General features: G+C 37.7%; 1 protein-coding gene across 1 annotated transcript; it reads left to right on the top strand.

Moving 5' to 3' along the window:
* The first annotated feature begins 13247 nt into the window (after nucleotides 1-13247).
* LOC124790250 (ras-related protein Rab-1A) lies at nucleotides 13248-18361 on the top strand. Its single transcript, XM_047257770.1, has 7 exons — nucleotides 13248-13434; nucleotides 15086-15158; nucleotides 15237-15284; nucleotides 15370-15417; nucleotides 15522-15749; nucleotides 16921-17128; nucleotides 17211-18361. Exons 1-6 carry the CDS (start codon nucleotides 13412-13414, stop codon nucleotides 17116-17118), a joined length of 618 nt encoding a protein of 205 aa, XP_047113726.1. The 5' UTR covers nucleotides 13248-13411; the 3' UTR covers nucleotides 17119-17128; nucleotides 17211-18361.
* Nucleotides 18362-20287: the final 1926 nt, after the last annotated feature.

The following is a 20287-nucleotide window of genomic DNA, read 5'->3' as shown; positions in this document are numbered from 1 at the left end:
AAGTTCACTGACCTAGAATAAATCGTATCTTTGGAAGTATGCATTTTTTGATGAAATAAAATTAGTGAAGCTTTGCACTTAGTTAATTGAATAACTTGAAATGACTCTTTCTGCTCCGGCTGTGGTGTTACACAAAAAAATAAATTTATATACGCCGTGTAACGATTTCTATTTTTCCCATACAGTTGGTGAGTTACACTACTTCGTCTTTCATAACTGTGTGTGCTGTTTGCAGCGTTTGCACATCTTGTGCTATGTCGCTGACTATGTTCGGCAGTTCGGTATAGGCTTCCTTATTTCGTTTATTTCCAACTATACCTTCTCAAACTGCATATTTATACTTTCCATTAAAACCTTATCTCTCTCTCTAGCTTTTTCTTCCCTTAATCTATCCTTTTCTTCTCTTTCTGCTTCCCTTAATCTGTCTTTTTCTTCTCTTTCCTTTTCCCTTAATCTACCTCTTTCTTCTAATTTCCGGAGAAATTCTGCAATTGGGTCTGGTATCAGTGAACATACCGGTGTCATTGTTGCTCCACTCCTTTGAACATTGACACTGGCACTACTAGTAGCAGCTACCAGTTCTAATTCTTCAGTGTGCTGACTACTTTCTGTCATTTCGCAGGAAACTACAGTGTCTATGTTCTCACCCCTTAGATCACTCTCAACATCTAACATCTCCGTACTCCTATCAATTTTACTCAACAACTGAACATCATTCGGAATATTGGTATAATTATCTGTTTGTAACTCCAACTCTACCCATAATGCCAATAAAGTCATTTTACTCACTACAAAACTTACTCTGGGCTAGAAATGCAGACTAATTTCTTCAATAAGAATGGTTACTACTTTTAACGTCACAAAATCATCCTTTGCTTACGCTTCTTTTTACAAATACAAACTTTTATCTACTTCACTATGTACCGTGTATCATCTACCATACTGTACTCTGATGATACAGGTCAATGTAGCAAGACATGATGCTTAGTGGTCCTTACCTTGGTACTTTTCTTATTTCTATCTCCATCGTCTCAGGGTCTAAAATTTTCTTCTCTGGTGCTCTCGTTTGTCAAATTTATACATGAAATGAAATTTGTTTAGTATTAGAATACATGCTGTACACATTACTAAACACACACACACACACACACACACATGCACACACACACACACACACACACACACACACACACAGATATATATATATATATATATATATATATATATATATATATATATATATATACAGGGTGGTCAGAAAATGTGTGAAATGCTTGTAGGGATGTTACAGGGCAGGTTGTACTGAGACATAAATGTTAAGGAAGAAATTTGATACTTTGCGCCGTTTCCGAGTTATTTAGCATTGAAGTTAGCCAATCGAATCGTAGCGCGCGTAAATTCAAGTTTCAGCTAACGAGACAAAGCACTCGTTGGGCAACACCGCCCCTGGCAGGCCACTTGAATGCGAGCGCGTGACGCCCCGATTGGCTAAATTCTATGCTAAATAACTCAGAAACGGAGCGATGTATCGAGTTTCTTTCTTAACATTTATGTCTCAGTACAACCTGCCCAGTAACATCCCTACAAGCATTTCACACGTTTTCTGACCACCCTGTATATATATATATATATATATATATATATATATACACACAGGGTGAGTCACCTAACGTTACCGCTGGATATGTTTCGTAAACCACATCAAATACTGACGAACCGATTCCACAGACCGAACATGAGGAGAGGGGCTGTGTAATTGTTTAATACAAACCATACAAAAATGCATGGAAGTATGTTTTTTAACACAAACCTACGTTTTTTTAAATGGAACCACGTTAGTTTTGTTAGCACATCTGAACATATAAACAAATACGTAATCAGTGCCGTTTGTTGCATTGTAAAATGTTAATTACATCCGGAGATATTGTAACCTAAAGTTGACGCTTGAAACCTCTGACATTCAGTTGCGTGTTGTAATAAACACGGGCCACGGTCGGCGAGCAGCATCTGCAGGGACATGTTTACAATGAAGACTGTGTTTAAGAGTGTGGTTGTAGTGCACTGTTGTGGTTTGGTCTAGCTGTCGCAGTGTCCGCATGTAGCGCTTGCTGCTATTGTTATTCTGCATTCGTCTCCGCACGCAGACCAACTGTAGTACACTGTGTTACCAGATGTCTGTGATAGTGTAGTGTTGTAGGAACTGTGACCATGGTGTATTCGAACTCTGAAAAGGCGGAGATGATACTCATCTATGGCGAGTATCGACGAAATGCAGCTGAAGCCTGCAGGATGTATGCAGAACGGTACCCGGACAGAGAGCATCCAACGTGCTGCACATTGCAAAACATCTACCGCCAACTGTATGCAACAGGTATGGTCGTAGCACGCAAACGGGTCCGTAACAGGCCCGTCACAGGAGAAGCGGCTGCAGTTGGTGTGTTAGCTGCTGTTGCCATGAACCCACACATGAGTACACGGGACATTGCGAGAGCCGGTGGACTGAGTCAGAGTAGTGTCATGCACATACTGCATCGTCACCGCTTTCACCCATTTCATGTGTCGCTACATCAGCAATTACATGGTGATGACTTTAATCATCGAGTGCAATTCTGTCAATGGGCGTTAACAGAGAATGCGTTGCAGTTCTACCTGTTTACTGATGAAGCGGGTTTCACAAACCACGGGGCAGTGAATCTACGGAACATGCATTACTGGTCCGTGGACAATCCTCGCTGGCTCAGACAGGTAGAGCGACAGCGACCATGGACTGTAAATGTATGGTGTGGAATCATTGGCGACCACCTCATTGGTCCTCACTTGATTGCAGGAGCCCAAACAGCTGCAACATACACCGCGTTTCTACAGAATGATCTGCTAACGTTGCTCGAAAATGTCCCACTGGAAACGCGTCGACGTATGTGGTATCAGCATGATCGTGCACCTGCACATTCCGCAATTAACACTAGGTTGACCCTTGACAGGATGTTCGACGGGCGTTTCATAGGTCGTGGAGGACGCATAAATTGGCCAGCCCGTTCTCCTGATCTTACACCTCTGGAGTTCTTTCTGTGGGGTACGTTAAAGGAGAATGTGTACCATGATGTGCCTACAACCCCAGAGGTTATGAAACAACGTATTGTGGCAGCCTGCGGCGACATTACACCAATGTACTGCGGCGTGTACGACATTCATTACGCCAGAGATTGCAATTGTGTGCAGCAAATAATGGCCACCACATTGAACATCTATTGGCCTGACATGCCAGGGACACTCTATTCCACTCCGTAATTGAAAACGGAAACCACGTGTGTACGTGTACCTCACCCCTCATGGTAATGTACATGTGCGTCAGTGAAAAAGACCAAGGTGTTAGCATGTGGATGTAATGTGCTGTTCCAGTCTCTTCTGTACCTAAGGTCCATCACCGTTCCCTTTGGATCCCTACGTAATTCGGTGCTCTCCGATACACACGATCGAACAGCGGAGGAGTGGTACTCAAGCGTCAACTTTAGGTTACAATATCTCCGGATGAAATTAACATTTCACAATGCAACAAACGGCACTGATTACGTATTTGTTTATATGTTCAGATGTGCTAACAAAACTAATGGGGTTGCATTTAAAAAAAACCTAGGTTTGTGTTAAAAAACATACTTCCGTGCATTTTTTTATGGTTTGTATTAACCAATTACACTAGCCCCTCTCCTCACGTTCGGTCTGTGGAATCGATTCGTCAGTATTTGATGTGGTTTACGAAATATATCCAGGGGTAATGTTAGGTGACTCACCCTGTATGTATATATATATAAAATCACTTTATTTATTATGACATGGTCATATATGTATATATTATTGAGCCACACGTTACCTGGCGGCATTTTTAATATCCCTTCCTTTCTGTGGTTATTAATTATTATTATTAGTATGTGAAACACAAGAAAGGGATTTTATATATATATATATATATATATATATATATATATATATATATATATATATATATATATATATATATATATATATATATATATATATATATATATATATATCGAATTGCAGGTGGCCAAAGATAAATATTAAATTATGTTTCAAATGGGTGCCAGGCTCCTTACAAATTATTTCAAATGCTTTTGGCGTAATGTAATACAGGTTAATTTCACTGACCTAGAATAAATCGTATCTTTGAAAGTGTACATTTTTGACGAAATAAAATTAGTGAAGCTTAGCACTTAAGTTATTTGAATAAGTTCAAATCATCCAGAATGAGATTTTCCCTCTGCAGCGGAGTGTGCGTTGATATGAAACTTCCTAGTAGATTAAAACTGTGTGCCAGACCGAGACTCGAACTCAGGACCTTTGCCTTTCGCGGGCAAGTGCTCTACCACGAGCTACCCAAGCACGACTCACTCCCCACACTCACAGCTTTACTTCTGCCAGTATCTCGTCTGCTACCTTCCGAACTTTACAGAAGCTCTCCTGCAAACCTTGCAGAACTAGCACTCATGAAAGAAAGGATATTGCGGAGACATGGCTTAACCACAGCCTGAGGGATGTTTCCAGAATGAGATTTTCACTCTGCAGCGGAGTGTGCGCTGATATGAAACTTCCTTGCAGATTAAAACTGTATGCCGGGCCGAGACTCGAACTCGGGACCTTTGCCTTTCGCGGGCAAGGTTTCTGACATTTAAATAGGTCTACTTTGGATGAAGTGCATCATATGCTTCTGAAATCAAAGCTTGGCAAGTGTTTCTGGATGTAAGCAAAATTGGCTGCAGTCTATGTTGGAAATAGGAGCCCCATATACAGCTCTGGAATGAAAAGTACCAGCAGCTCTATGGCATGGAAGAAAACCCAGCTAGGAGAAGAAGAAGTGTTTTGGTTGTGTAGCCTTTTTATAAATTCCACAAGCACTTATAGTTAGAACGATTGGTTATCGTTCACTCTGATGCAATTGCTCGGGCTAAAATCTAGAGTTTGATGTCCAGAGCTGTAGAAATAAGTACTTCAGGAAAAGGATGTAATGTTTGATGAGATGATATTCAATTCTGATGAGACAACTACTGACTGAATAGTAGTGGCTTTCAGGAGAAGAAGAAAAAAGGACAGACAAATACAAGATTGACAAGTACAAGATAGATGAAAATAGATCACTGGATTACAAGACAGACGAAAACAAGATGGAAGAAGAAGAGCGAAAATTCAAGAAAATAAGCTGTGGCACCTCAAATGGCACAAATTATTTGATGAAGCAACAGGAAATGAAGGATGCTAGTGTAATTTGTCGATTATGCAGTATAGTGTCCCTTTTGAAATATTCAAGCCAATATATTTGAAGTATATAGTAAAAGGACTCTGAATAATATTATATAGACATAAACGCCAAATTAATTACGAAAATATATTAAATTAGCTGCAAAGAAAGACTATAATGATAGCAATGTAATAAGAAGGCATTATTTATTTAGATGAGATAGTAGTGCATAACGTTTTCGAAACTAACATTATTGTCTTTGTCATTATATATAAGAGGAAAAAAACATTTAAAATCACATCGAGTCAGATCATTTCTTCTGCTGTATGTAAGGTACGCTTACTATTGTAAAGCAGTAGCTTTTGTTCTATTTGATCTCATATGTAGCGAATAATTCAAGTTTGTATTCTGTGCTTAGTGGAAATATATTTACAAAAAGTGACTGCATTGTATTACTTAAGGAACCCATGCAAACAATTCTTCCTGAATTAATAATTACAAGAAGTTACTTACCATTTCTTCAGTCTCTGAGAAGCGACTAGTGGTGATCTTTGACTGGCAACAATTGTCCGCCATTACTCGGGTTATTTAAATTTATTTTTTAGTGTAACATATCACCACAGCCGGAGCAGGAAGAATCATTTCAAGTTGAAACTTCCTGGCAGATTAAAACTGTGTGCCAGACCAAGACTCGAGCTCGGGCCTTTGCCTTTCGTGGGCAAGTGCTCTACTACTGAGTTACCCAAGCTCGACACACGCTCCGCACTCACAGCTTTACTTCTGCCAGTATCTCGTTTCCTACCTTCCAAACTTTACAGAATCTCTCCTGTGAACCTTGCAGAACTGTCTCCGCAATATCCTTTCTTTCAGCAGTGCTAGTTCTGCAATGTTCGCAGGAGAGCTTCTGTATAGTTTGGAAGGTAGGAGACGAGATACTGGCAGAAGTGAAGCTGTCAGGGCGGAGCGTGAGTCGTGCTTGAGTAGCTCGGTGGTAGAGCACTTGCACGCGAATGACAAAGGTCCCAAGTTGGAGTCTCGGTCCAGCATACAGTTTTAATCTGCCAGGAAGTTTCATATCAACGCACACTCCGCTGCATAGTGAAAATCTCATTCTGGAAACATCCCCCAGGCTGTGGCTAAGCCATGTCTCTGCAATATCCTCTCTATCATGACTGCTAGTTCTGCAAGGTTCACAGGAGAGATTCTGTAAAGTTTGGAAGGTAGGAGACGAGATACTGGCAGAAGTAAAGCTGTGAGTGTGGAGCGTGAGTCGTGCTTGGGTAGCTCAGTAGTAGAGCACTTGCCCATGAAAGGCAAAGGTCCCGAGTTCGAGTCTTGGTCTGGCACACAGTTTTAATCTGCCAGGAAGTTTCAACTTGAAATGATTCTTCCTGCTCCGGCTGTGGTGATATGTTACACAAAAAAATAAATTTAAATAACCCGAGTAATGGCGGACAATTGTTGCCAGTCAAAGATCACCACTAGTCGCTTCTCAGAGACTGAAGAAATGGTAAGTAACTTCTTGTAATTATTAATTCAGGAAGAATTGTTTGCATGGGTTCCTTAAGTAATACAATGCAGTCACTTTTTGTAAATATATTTCCACTAAGCACAGAATACAAACTTGAATTATTCGCTACATATGAGATCAAATAGAACAAAAGCTACTGCTTTACAATAGTAAGCGTACCTTACATACAGCAGAAGAAATGATCTGACTCGATGTGATTTTAAATGTTTTTTTCCTCTTATATATAATGACAAAGACAATAATGTTAGTTTCGAAAACGTTATGCACTACTATCTCATCTAAATAAATAATGCCTTCTTATTACATTGCTATCATTATAGTCTTTCTTTGCAGCTAATTTAATATATTTTCGTAATTAATTTGGCGTTTATGTCTATATAATATTATTCAGAGTCCTTTTACTATATACTTCAAATATATTGGCTTGAATATTTCAAAAGGGACACTATACTGCATAATCGACAAATTACACTAGCATCCTTCATTTCCTGTTGCTTCATCAAATAATTTGTGCCATTTGAAGTGCCACAGCTTATTTTCTTGAATTTTCGCTCTTCTTCTTCCATCTTGTTTTCGTCTGTCTTGTAATCCAGTGATCTATTTTCATCTATCTTGTACTTGTCAATCTTGTATTTGTCTGTCCTTTTTTCTTCTTCTCCTGAAAGCCACTACTATTCAGTAGTTGTCTCATCAGAATTGAATATCATCTCATCAAACATTACATCCTTTTCCTGAAGTACTTATTTCTACAGCTCTGGACATCAAAATCTGGATTTTAGCCCGAGCAATTGCATCAGAGTGAACGATAACCAATCGTTCTAACTATAAGTGCTTGTGGAATTTGTAAAAAGGTTACACAACCAAAACACTTCTTCTTCTCCTAGCTGAGTTTTCTTCCATGCCATAGAGCTGCTGGTACTTTTCATTCCAGAGCTGTATATGGGGCTCCTATTTCCAACGTAGACTGCAGCCAATTTTGCTTACATCCAGAAACACTTGCCAAGTTTTGATTTCAGAAGCATATGATGTACTTCATCCAAAGTAGACCTATTTAAATGTCAGAAACCTCATTCTGCTGCCGTGTATATCTCGTTATAAATTCAAATTGAATGCCAAAGTATTCACTGCAAGTCTTCAGCTAATTCGACGTATTCTCTCACTCATAATCAGAATGAAGATAATTTCAAGTAAAAGTGATGTGTGGACATAACTTAAAAATCTTTTAAAACTCTGACACTTCAGACTTTGTTTGTGAAAAACATACTTGAAAAGGAGCAAAGACATCAATAAATGTTAAGACGTACGTTTTACAGTGAAGTGCCAAAGAAACTGGTACAGGCATGTGTATTCAAATACAGAGATGTGCAAATAGGAAGGTTATAAAGATTTAAGCGAGTTTGAACTTGGTGTTATAGTCGTCGCATGAGCGATGGAACACAGCGTCTCTGAGTTGGCAATGAAGCGGGTATTTTCCCATATGACTATTTAACGAGTGTACCGTGAATATCAGGAATCTGGTAAAACATCAAACCTCTCACATTGCTGCGGCCAGAAAACGATCCTGCAAGAATCGGACCAACGACGACTGAAGAGAATCATTCAAAGTGACAGAAGTGCAATCCTACTGCAAATTGCTGCAGATTTCAATGCTGGCTCATCAACAAGTGTCTGCGTGCGAACCATTCAACGAAACATCATCGATGCGGGCTTTTGGAGCTGAAGGCACACTCGTGTACCCTTGATGACTGCAGGACACAAAGCTTTAAGCCTCGCCAGGACCTGTTGACACTGACATTGGGCTGTTGATGACTGGAAACATATTGCCTGATTGGACAAAAAAATCAAATCTGTGTGAAATCTTATGGGACTTAACTGCTAAGGTCATCAGTCCCTAAGCTTACACACTACTTAACCTAAATTATCCTGAGGACAAACACACACACACACACACATGCCCGAGGGAGGACTCAAACCTCCACCGGGACCAGTCGCACATTCCATGACTGCAGCGCCCTAGACTGCTTGGCTAATCCCGCGCGGCCCCTGGTTGGACAAGTCTCGTTTCAGATTGTATTGAGCAGATGGATGTGTATGGGTATGGAGACAACCTCACGAATCGATGGACCCTGAATGTCAGCAGGGGACTGTTCAAGCTGGTGGAGGCTCTGTAATGGTGTGGCCCTGTGCAATTGATGTGATATGGGGTCCTATTACGTCTAGACATGAGTCTGACAGGTGACGTGTGCATAAGCATGCTGTCTGATCACCTGCATCCATTCATGTCCATTGTGCTTTCCGATGGAATTGAGCAATTCCACCAGGACAATGCGACACCCAACACGTCTAGAATTGCTACAGAGCGGCTCTAGGAACACTCTTCTGAATTTAAACATTTTCGCTGGCCACCAAACTCCCCAGACATGAACATTATTGAGAATATCTGGGATGCCTTCAATGTGCTGTTCAGAAGAGATCCCACCCTATCGTGCTCCTATGGACTTATGGACAGCCCTGCAGGATTCATAGTGTCAATTCCCTCCAGCACTACTTCAGACATTAATTAAGTTCATGCCATATCATGTTGCGGCACTTCTGGGGACCCCACACGATGCTAGGCATGTGTACCAGTTTTTTGGCTCTTCGGTGTATCATTATGTGAACTCGCACTAATTGGTCCAATTAGATCACTATGAATAAACCGTAGTAGATTGTTTGTATTTACTTTTCGCATTTAATAGGCTGTGAGGTCTGTTTCCCTTCAATATGTGGATGACTTATCATAAGTCAGGTCACCCATACTTTTACACCATAATTCAGTGGTCTCTCTTGGCAAAGCTACATGGTATTTAAATTCCTTATGTATAAAATTTAATGTGTACATATTTCCCTTACTTCTCACTGTAATGGCAAGAGTCAATTGTCTTTCTGAAAAATACTTTTATAGTTCTCAAAAACTAATTGTAAACCTTTTGGTCCTGGTTTACACATTTATTGCAGGCTGTAGGTGAGATCTGGAACTGACAGAATAGCTGTTATAGAAGCAGGAACTTCTTATAACTTCAATTTTACACCACATTTAGCAGATATAAAATGTTCCTCACTTCCAAACATTAATTTTAACTGTCTCTGGCAACTTTTTCACTTTTTCAACTGTATATTACCATTTAATTTCAATTGATGTTGTTGAATTTTCATTGGTAGCTGTTGGGAAGCAAGTCATTATTCTCCTTTTGCACTTTGATCGTCATGGGGTACCTCTGTAGAATTTTGTTTTAATTTCTGTGCTTTGTGTTTCTTTTGCTTTCTATAATTTGACATTTTGTATCCTTTCAACACACAGTAACATCACCACAAAATAAAACGACTGGTACTTTTGTTATTTAATTTAATATTGTTACCTGACTTCGATTTCTGTTGCTGGCTTAAAGTGGACTATTGACATCTTTCCTCTTTGTCTCTTCATCCAAAAGCACATTCTACACGAAGTCTAGATTTAAATGGTAACAGTGTTTCTCGCTCTGTGATTAGATTATTATAATCTGGGGGTGCTGTGAACACTATTTGCAGACAACATGACTGTCGCCTAATCTTACTCCACATGATCATCACTATTGAGTTAATTTGTCGAATTTCAAAGCGATAGCCTCAGATCTAAAGTCGTAGCTTCGTTTTTGGGGTACTCCAGATAATTATCTGCAATTCTCCATATGACTTCAGCCTTACATATGTTGTCACATTTCTTCAAAGTTGCTAATTGGTCATCTTTCTTTGGGCATACGTCTGCCATGTCATTCTCTTTATATATCATAATTTCAAAATGTTTCATTTGAATAAAAGTTTCCCAGTCCATTCCATCAAACATCAATTCGAGAGTTTTCAAATTACTAAAATTGGTTCCATCGAACAGTTTTTATGCTGAAGCAGCACTTCCAGACCTTAGAAAACAGGTCCATGATAATGAAATATCAGTGTCCAATAATGTAAGTAAGTCATCTTGGAACCTCATCATAAGTATCAAAAAACTTCCATAACTAGGTATTGCTTACCTTTATGCATTATTCAGGATAGTAATATTATAAATGACTGAAAACTAGTGTATAATATTTTGTAATAACCGTTTCGTGTCACCAACAAGAAATGCAACACAGACTAGAGACATGTGCCCAGACATACCGAATCACATCACTCAAACAGTGTACTTTGAATCTGAGGAGGTTAAAGAAAATGAAATAAGCAAGATAACCCTCAAATTAAAGAACAAATACTCAGCTGGATGGAATGGTATCGAGTACAGTCATTAAAAATGCATAATAGAAATAGTTTAACCGCTAATGTACGTCATAAACTGTAGTATCAGACAAAGCACTTATCCTAGTTGCTTAAAAATAAATATTGTTAAAGCAGTGGGTAAGAAGGGAAGCACAAAAGAGGCTTCAAACAACCACTCTGTATCATTAGTCCCTACTTTCAGTAAAGTTTTTGAAATAGTGAACCTTTCTCAGCTCTCTGATTATTTTACAAAAAACTAATTGCTAATGGAAACACAGCATTGCCTTAGAAGGGATCCCTGCACAACAACTGCATTCACTGAATTTTTCCATAAAGTATACACCCTCCTAGACGAAGAAATGAGGACAACAGGCATATTCTTACATTTTTCCAGAGTCTTTGACTCGGAAAACTATGTGCTGCTCGTTAAGAAACTGAAGGCACACAGCATTAAAAAAGCATCTATGGAGCTTCTGCCCACATACGTAATAAACTGCATGCAGTTTAAAATAGATAATAACGTCATACATTTCCTGTTTTATAGGGATATAGTAGTCTGGGGTGCCTCACGTGCCAAGCCTTGGTCGCTTGCTGTTCATGATTTATGTCAGTGACATAACAGAACCTTTAAATGTACATCTCTTAAGTTATGCCATTGGAACCTCCCTCCTATTTTTTGAGAAAGACTCTGAGGCATTGCAGCCGGTGGCAACCAAGCGTGCAACTAATGGAACCATGTATTTTCTACACCCATGTCTAAACACAAATATCAGTAACTCAGTAACTTTTGTGTTAAAAATTTCATTTAAAACCAGTGCCTCTGCGAGAACATTCATCTTTGGCGTCATTTCTATGGACTTTTTTTTATATGTGCCTTTCTCGTTATTTTTTGTTTTGAGTCTAATCATGTTACTGTCGTTCTGTGAACTAATAAAAATGTTATTTTTGTTTCAAACCGTAACCGCGGTTTCATTTAAAGCTCAAATCGCCAACATAGATATTAAAAATATATTCCTTATGTTTGTGTAAACTTATGTTGTTGAGAATAGTAAAAACAGTGTAAGCAATAAGCCACAGGCCGTCAATTGCAACATGTGTTAAATTGAGAATATTAAGATGAATACATGTGTTTATATTAGTTTGTTACTCATCGTATGTATAAAGTTTCCAAAAGACGTCAGCTCGATGGCTACACGTAAAAAAAAGTAAATTAATAAAGTATATATTTCCCCGCCTAGCCGGCCTGCGTAACCGAGCGGTTCTAGGCGCTTCAGTCTGGGACCGCGCGACCGCTACGGTCGCATGTTAGAATCCTGCCTCGGGCATGGATGTGTGTGATGTCCTTAGGTTAGTTAGGGTTAAGTAGTTCTAAGTTCCAGGGGACTTATGACCTCAGATGTTAAGTCCCATAGTGCTCAGAGCCACTTGAACCATCCCCGCCTAGTCAACCATGATCAATAGAGAGATCGCGTCTGTTGTACAGTACAAGTAAATTAACGCAGCTCTGGGGTCATAACCTAATAAATTTAAAGAGCTGCGGGCGTTCCTGAGGCACACAAATTATAAGTCACTTGCGTTAATAGTGGTTTATTTGATCATCTTGTGATTTATTGAATTCTGAAAAAGCACAAGAAACTGTGGCAGTTGGCAGCCACATATCAACAACAGAATAAAAGATAATAGCACGGAATTGCCATCAAAAACGAAAAAGAAAAAGGAATGTACTGAAAACAAAATAAATTTGAGAAATTCGAGCTAAAACTGTCATATTAAATGTTATTAATCGAATTGTTTTCCTATTGGTTCCGGTGTAAGTACAAAATTTTGATAGCAAAATGTGCAATACCCAAAGACCAATTCAAATAAAAATCTGAAATGGAAAAATAAAGAGATAGTTCGAGTAAATACAGTGGCTGTTCTTTCTGCCAACGTAATGTTACAATTTCACAAACTGATGGATAAAATCTTGGCAACTCAAAAGAAAGAAGATAGAGTGTGAATTTAAAACGTACGGTAGTAATTTTCTCAGCTGATGTCCGAAATTCATGTAGTTATAATACTTTTCCTATGAAAAATCTTTACAGGTATTTCTAAATTTAATGGGATTACATTTTAATTGAAGGTAATACTTTTTAAGGCGGAACAACTATCGATAGCTTCATTTTGTGACAGTTGTCGTGCATCTGAATTTCTCATACCTCTCTGCCACTTTGGCATTACGTCAATGCCGTAGACTCCTATAGAGTTGCAGTTCACATAGCAAGAGGCAGCCATTGTTTTTACATTACCTGCAACAGTTTTAAAGGGACGAAGTAATTTGTGTACGGTTTTCTTGAAATACACTCGTCGCACATTTGGTGATGTCCACGATGAACCCCGAATAGTAAGTACGGAGTGTCAACTGTGCGGTTCAGTATGTGAGCTGTCGATTGACATTCTCTCTGCGTATATCTCATATTGATGGCGTTATTGTGTGGTGTGCCTAATTTTTGTTGTTACAGTATTTATTAAAATTTTTTGGAGGAGCGTAGATATTTGCGCAAGGCAAATGCAACATTACTTCGTTTCGATACGTTTTTGTGACTCACTGTCATCCATGACGGGTGGAGGCACAATGAAATCAGCAAACATGGATGGTTGCCTTTATGCTTTTAGTTTTGTGTAAATGGCAAGTAGCGTTTGTGAGCATGGAGAGGCAAGAATTGACTTACGAGCATATGTTATTTTTCAAATATGTGGGAGATTATCTTATGTAATTTTTTCCTTGCTTCCGTAATCAACAATTCTAATTTGTTATGATTTATAGATTGGTGGTAGTTACTCGATATTCGTGTTGATTCGTGCATATGTGTATCAAGATATGGTTGTCAAAGAGACCTGTGGCTGCTTCAAATGTGTTTTTCGAAGACCATGTTTCGTGGTTGTATTTGTTTGGAATAGGAAATAATGTGCAGTAGGTGTGTGAGCACTAGGGAACTCGACTAGACTAAGGAATATTTAGTACTTAATTACCCGGCATGAAGCAGGAAATAAAAAAAAACCTACATGTTTACGAGTATATTTCTTCTTTGTCTTATATGCCCAGAATGTGAGTTTTACGACATAAAGAGGAACCCGTTCATTTCTTTGCGGTTTGAATGTTATTCATTTTACTGTCATGAAGTGAAGCAATCAAAACATCACATACATTCTCGACAGTGACACACCAGCGACTTCCAGAATGTTTTTGGGTTTAATTAGAATTCTGTAAAATCATACAATATACTGTATGTATATGCCCAGAAGTATCACACAAATTTGATGGGTTTGGATTTTGAATTAAAGCTGATTGCATTGATAATTCAGTATTGGTGCCACAGTCAATATTGGTTACTGGATATTTCAGATTGTTTCATTTTCATGAGTAGGAAGTTTCCTTGCATTAATAATTGTTGTAGTTTGATAGTCTGGAAGTCTAATACGATGTTTCCATAATTTGCTGCAGATTTCTTTGTGTAAAGGTAACTTAGTGGAGCATTTCACAAAATGTATTTTCTTGCCAACTGTTACTGAGCACTGGGTTACCTAGTTCATTGGAAAGTTTTCACTTAAGGGTTGCATTTTGACAGAATATTCTGATGATTGAGTACATCCCCATTCGAATTTCAAATTGACACACTGCTTTTGTAAGGAATAAAGTAACCAGAGCATATGCTGTACATTGCAAATCTAATATTATTGGGAGTGTTTAGTGACCATGTGCTGCGTATAGGTGGTTTTCTGCCAATAGTGGCATGTTTTTCGTAGTTTTAAATGTTATGTTGTATTGGAACTGGGAAGTCTTGTAGTAGACATTTACTGAATGAAAACATTATCCTAATCGCAGGCAAACTATTAGTATTGTGACCTCTGATTCAGATCTGTTGCGGTTACTGGCATTTCAGGAAGTTATGCATCACTTTGTGAATTGCTTGTGAAGATATGATACAGTGCTGTGCTATGTAAATTTTCTTGACTGTGAACAGATACTTAATATTTCATTGACCATTTTTCAGTGACTACCTTTTCAAGCTTCTGCTCATTGGTGATTCTGGTGTTGGCAAATCTTGTCTTCTGCTGAGATTTGCGGTATGTACTGTTAAGTATGTGAAATATTAAAGATTTCAACTATTAATAGTTTTTCATGCATATGTTCATTGTTTGCAGGATGATACGTACACGGAAAGCTATATTAGCACTATAGGTGTAGATTTTGTAAGTATTTCAATAGTTTTAATTCAATTCACAAAGTCTTTTTTATACTTAGTATTTGGTGTAAGAAATTTCTATTCTGTTTCAGAAAATAAGAACAATTGATCTGGATGGCAAGACTATAAAACTACAAATTGTAAGTTTTTATAATTTTGAATGCTTAGGTTTTAATGTTTGGGAGCAGAGCATTGCTCCTTTCATGTAGCAGTCAGTACTGAATGACAAAATTCTATTTTACAGTGGGATACTGCTGGTCAAGAGAGGTTTCGCACAATTACGTCAAGTTATTATCGAGGTGCTCATGGAATTATTGTGGTTTATGATTGCACTGACCAAGAGTCATTCAATAACGTTAAACAATGGCTGGAAGAAATTGATCGCTATGCCTGTGACAATGTAAATAAATTGCTTGTAGGAAACAAAAGTGACTTGCATGCCAAAAAGGTTGTTGATTATACTACTGCTAAGGTAAGATGTTAAATAGTTGTTTGAAAGATTTGAATAAGTGTTTTAGAAGAGTGGAATACTTTAACCTGTATGTGAGCTTTGGAATAACATGGCAGTGCATGATATGTTTGTGACACTGGCAATGTGCATGTTGCTACATTTCATGTATTCGTAGACAGTTTTCAATAACTTTTACCATTGCCTTTAAATCTAATTGTACTCATTTCATTATTGCATGTATTTGGAGCATTGTTCTTCTGCTACTCAAGAAGCCAGTTGATAGCTGTCATTAGTTACTAAAATTGCCATGATAGTTTTCTGCTTCTAGAACATAATGCTGCCAGCAGTCTGGCACATCAAAACAGCAACAATTTCAGAAAAGTTTCTTGCAGCCAATCTTGGCATTTGATTAGACATAGCAGTAGTAATTATAAAGGCATCTAGTTCCAGCTATCAATTAGTAAATGAGTGAACTTCATTTTTATATTTGAGATCTGTGATATTAAGCTTAATTTTTATTGAAAGAATTGTCAGGTTTGTGCTTACTATAAATTATCTATGCTTAAAACATAACTAGTTTCACTTTGAACTTAGAATTGCAGTTCTGCAGCACACTTCAGATATTTAAATTTCCTACATTACTTTGACAGTGTTGAGTGTAAATGGCAAAATGCTGTTTACTGTATTGTAAGTTAAAAACGTAAAAAATTATTAAAACCTATGAACAAGATGAATACTTAAAGAAATGGTTTTATATTAGTTTTGCAGTAAGCACATTTATAATAGAGGTGAAATAATCAAAATGAAAAACCAAGAACAGGGAGATAAATTAGTGCCGATTCAGAACTTGAGTCCTCAATACAGATCCAACATTAGGTTGAGGAAAACATAAACATTGGGATGCAGGAATGTGTTAATTGTAAAGCTTTGGAGTTGTGAAACATTGGATAATTGTAATGCTGGAAGGTTCACTGACAGCAATATAGGGAGTGTTTAGGCTTGGTGTGTATTCATTAACTAAACTTGTGCTGTTGCTTCCAGTGTGACTCAGGATTTTGCAGTTTCTGTAACTGTAAAGGAATTTGTAAGGACTTCACTCTTGCATTCAAAATACAACCTTAATGACATCTTTGGATAACTGAAAAGTTTCATTGTTTTGCATAAACTACTATGAGCTCATTATTACCTACAGGAATATGCAGATCAGCTAGGAATTCCATTCCTTGAAACTTCTGCGAAGAATGCTACGAATGTTGAGCAAGCATTCATGACTATGGCAGCAGAAATAAAGAACCGTGTAGGACCTCCATCATCAGCTGCTGACACGGCCAATAAAGTTAAAATTGACCAGGGTCGTCCAATTGAAACGGCAAAGTCTGGATGTTGCTGAAATTAGTGCAGTATGTAACACACCTTTTTTTGGAATTACTCTATATTGTACTAGGCATATTGATTTCATTTTAATACTTTCTTTCTCTTCAGATTTATTGCTGCCGTGTACACTTCCCAGCTCAGCATGTTGCAGTAGCATCTGCTTGGGAGATCTGGCAGGGTTTTCCAGAAACTTTGGAAATGTGTTAGTTTTTGTGAATATCTTTTATCCAAAGACAGCCTGGAGTACCATGTGACATACATTTCAATCCAGCCAGTTTGTTCTGCAGTGTTGCTGTATTATAATGGCTGATGTGCAGGTTTTTGTTCATGTTTTTATAGAAATAGTGTTATTCTGTGTATAGATGTGTGGAGCAGATCGTGCTGGTGTGCTTAATTCTGGAATAGCCCTGTGACTTACAAATCTGAGGAACCTCGAAATTTAATCAGATGTATATTTAATATAAACGTTTGATACTTCTAAGAATTTCACACATGTAAAATATTATACATAGTATACTTAAGTATTAAGTAATACACATTTCAGAAAATATCCTTGAAGGGTTAGGATTTCTTTTGGGGTATTACATAACCAAAATTCTTGCACGCTTTATGCTATATAATTTAAATACTCGTATTTGTACATCAGTTTGGTGCAAATTGGCCCTTCAGAGTATTAATATTTAAAAGATTAAAAGTCAAAATAAATAATTCACAAATATCATTCCATAAATTATATTTCTTGTAGTGTCTTTCTTCCTGAACAATAAATATTCTGAATGGTTAAATGGATGTTTGCCCATAACGTGAGCATGTGTACTGTATGCAGTTCCCACAGATAACCTTGGCAGCAGGTAGCTGTGGAACAATTGCAACAAGTGGTGGACCACTTTATTGGTTTCACAATCCTAAAAAAATTGTGTGAACTATTTATTTTTTGTACTTTACTTACTCTACAATGTTCCTGCTGTTGGTGCCAAGGAACAATGTTCATTCTACATAAAATGCATCAACAGCAGGAATGGCAAAATATTGTCAGGAACAATCCAACAATGGAGATGTCCATAAAAAATGCAGGATGAGGTGATTGATAACCAGTTATCTGTGATCTGAATTTTAATAACCGTATGGTCCACATTTACACTTTATTATATAAATTTTGCAGTAAGTGAAGCATTAGTAGTGTACAGTGATGAAAACAATTTTCTGTAAATTAATTGCATTTTGCGATGCAGAACACAAATAAAATTTTGTTTAATGGAGTCAGTTTTGTCCTACCCTCTTGCCATTCCACAATCCATGTTGTTGGAATAAAAGCTGTTTACATTTCTCATCTGACAAGACACACATGTACTGCATTTATGTAAGTCCAGAACTATGTGGTAACAGTAAAATTAAAGCCTTGTGAAAGAGAAACCAAGTGGAGTATGAAAACATTGTTAACCTTAATTGTACCATACTGTGCACAATAACAAGAGCTCTTCTCTCAGGACCAAATAAGATTAAATTTGCAATCTTTTTGTACTGGACTACTTAGATTTGTGCACTTTGCTGTACTCCAGAGTAATGTAGCATGATTGAGATAAAGTATAAGCCAAGCAGACTACCTGGCGAGTAGTGCCAGAATGGTTTAATCTGCTTAAAATACTCACATAGGAATCTTAATACCAAATGACACGTAAAAAATTTCTTTCATGCAGCTCATTGTGGAATTTGTCAATTATGGGTAGTGTCAGTAATGAACCATGAACAATTATTTTCAGTGATCTAGGGGTAGGGATTTCGTACTGGTCTTTAGAGAAAAAGCCAAATTTTTAATCTTTCAAAGCTCTTAAAAATAAGTTTGTCAATCTCTTGTATGTGGGTTACATGCACTCCCCATATCAGAAAAAAATTAGACTGATAAGTGAACCCAGAGCTGGGGTCAACATACATTAACACATTCACTGTGGGTTTAAGTATGATTGTAAAAGGCAGAAACTGTGTGTGTGTGTGTGTGTGTGTGTGTGTGTGTGTGTGTGTGTGTGTGTGTGTGTGTGTGTGTGTGCGCGCTCAATACTTAAGCAAATTCATAAAATTTTTGTTCTGTGGTTTTGTAATATTGACAGCTAATGCTTAAGTCAGTCACACTTGGCTTGTGTGATAAGCTTTAAGTTACATCAGCATTATTTCAATCACAATAGCATCTGAAGTTTTGTCAGTGTAAACTAAGTGAAGTTAAATCTGCAAGAACTAGCACCTTTGGTGAAGAGGTTTGGTTTCGAAAAAACAATCATAAATCATTAAAGGAGGATTTTGACAGCTAAATGAAAAAGATGGATAGAAATATTAACAAATTCCTTTATAAAATAAAATCCAGCTAATTGTGTGTAAGCATATAGCTGTTCAAACAAAATACAGGATTATTTGGACAATCCCTACACTCATATGCTGTCAGTATGATTGGCCTGTCAGCACACTTTTTTTACAAATGTTACCCACGACTTGAATTTTCCCTTCAGTTGCTTTCAACTTCTGCACAAAGTTTTGTATGAAGTCTCTCTCTTATTTCTTGGAATTTCTGTTGATGGAAGTAAGCACTTTATTTTACTGTATTTCTACAGTGTCATTTTACTTTGATCATACTGCAGATGATACGAACTGAAAATTAGCATGTCAGTTATGTGGAAGAATGATTTCTTAAAAGGATACCAGGTGCCTGCTATTCATAAACATCCAATCCTGCCTGTGAGCCCGACATATTCATGCTTTGACAATTGGCAACAGTTTTGAGACTATTTGCTGGCATGAATTCATCACTTGCCCCATTGTAACAGTTCCGTGGAAATATAACTAATCTCTTGTCTATCAGTCCATTTTACAGTTATCAAGACTTGTGAAGAGTAATTGTATTTCCTTTACAGAGTTTTGCAGATGCATCATATTTAGGGTTGATCTTCCTATTTAATCTCACTGTTCCAGTGTATTTATATTAGATGAAAGTTGCTACTTACCACATAGCGGAGATGCTGAGTCGTGATAGGTTTAATTGCTATAATTGGGTGAATCCTTTTGTTGCGCCAATTGCAACTCGCCATCTCCGCTATGTGGTGAGTAGCAACTTTCCTTCTAATATTGTTACATTCCATCCTGGATTTTTCATTTTTGTCCTGGTGTATTGTGTGTTCATATTCTGTGAGATTTTAGCA

Source organism: Schistocerca piceifrons, chromosome 1 (assembly GCF_021461385.2).
Source record: "Schistocerca piceifrons isolate TAMUIC-IGC-003096 chromosome 1, iqSchPice1.1, whole genome shotgun sequence".
Taxonomy (NCBI): Eukaryota; Metazoa; Arthropoda; class Insecta; order Orthoptera; family Acrididae; genus Schistocerca; species Schistocerca piceifrons.
This window is presented reverse-complemented; position numbering and strand designations above follow the sequence as displayed.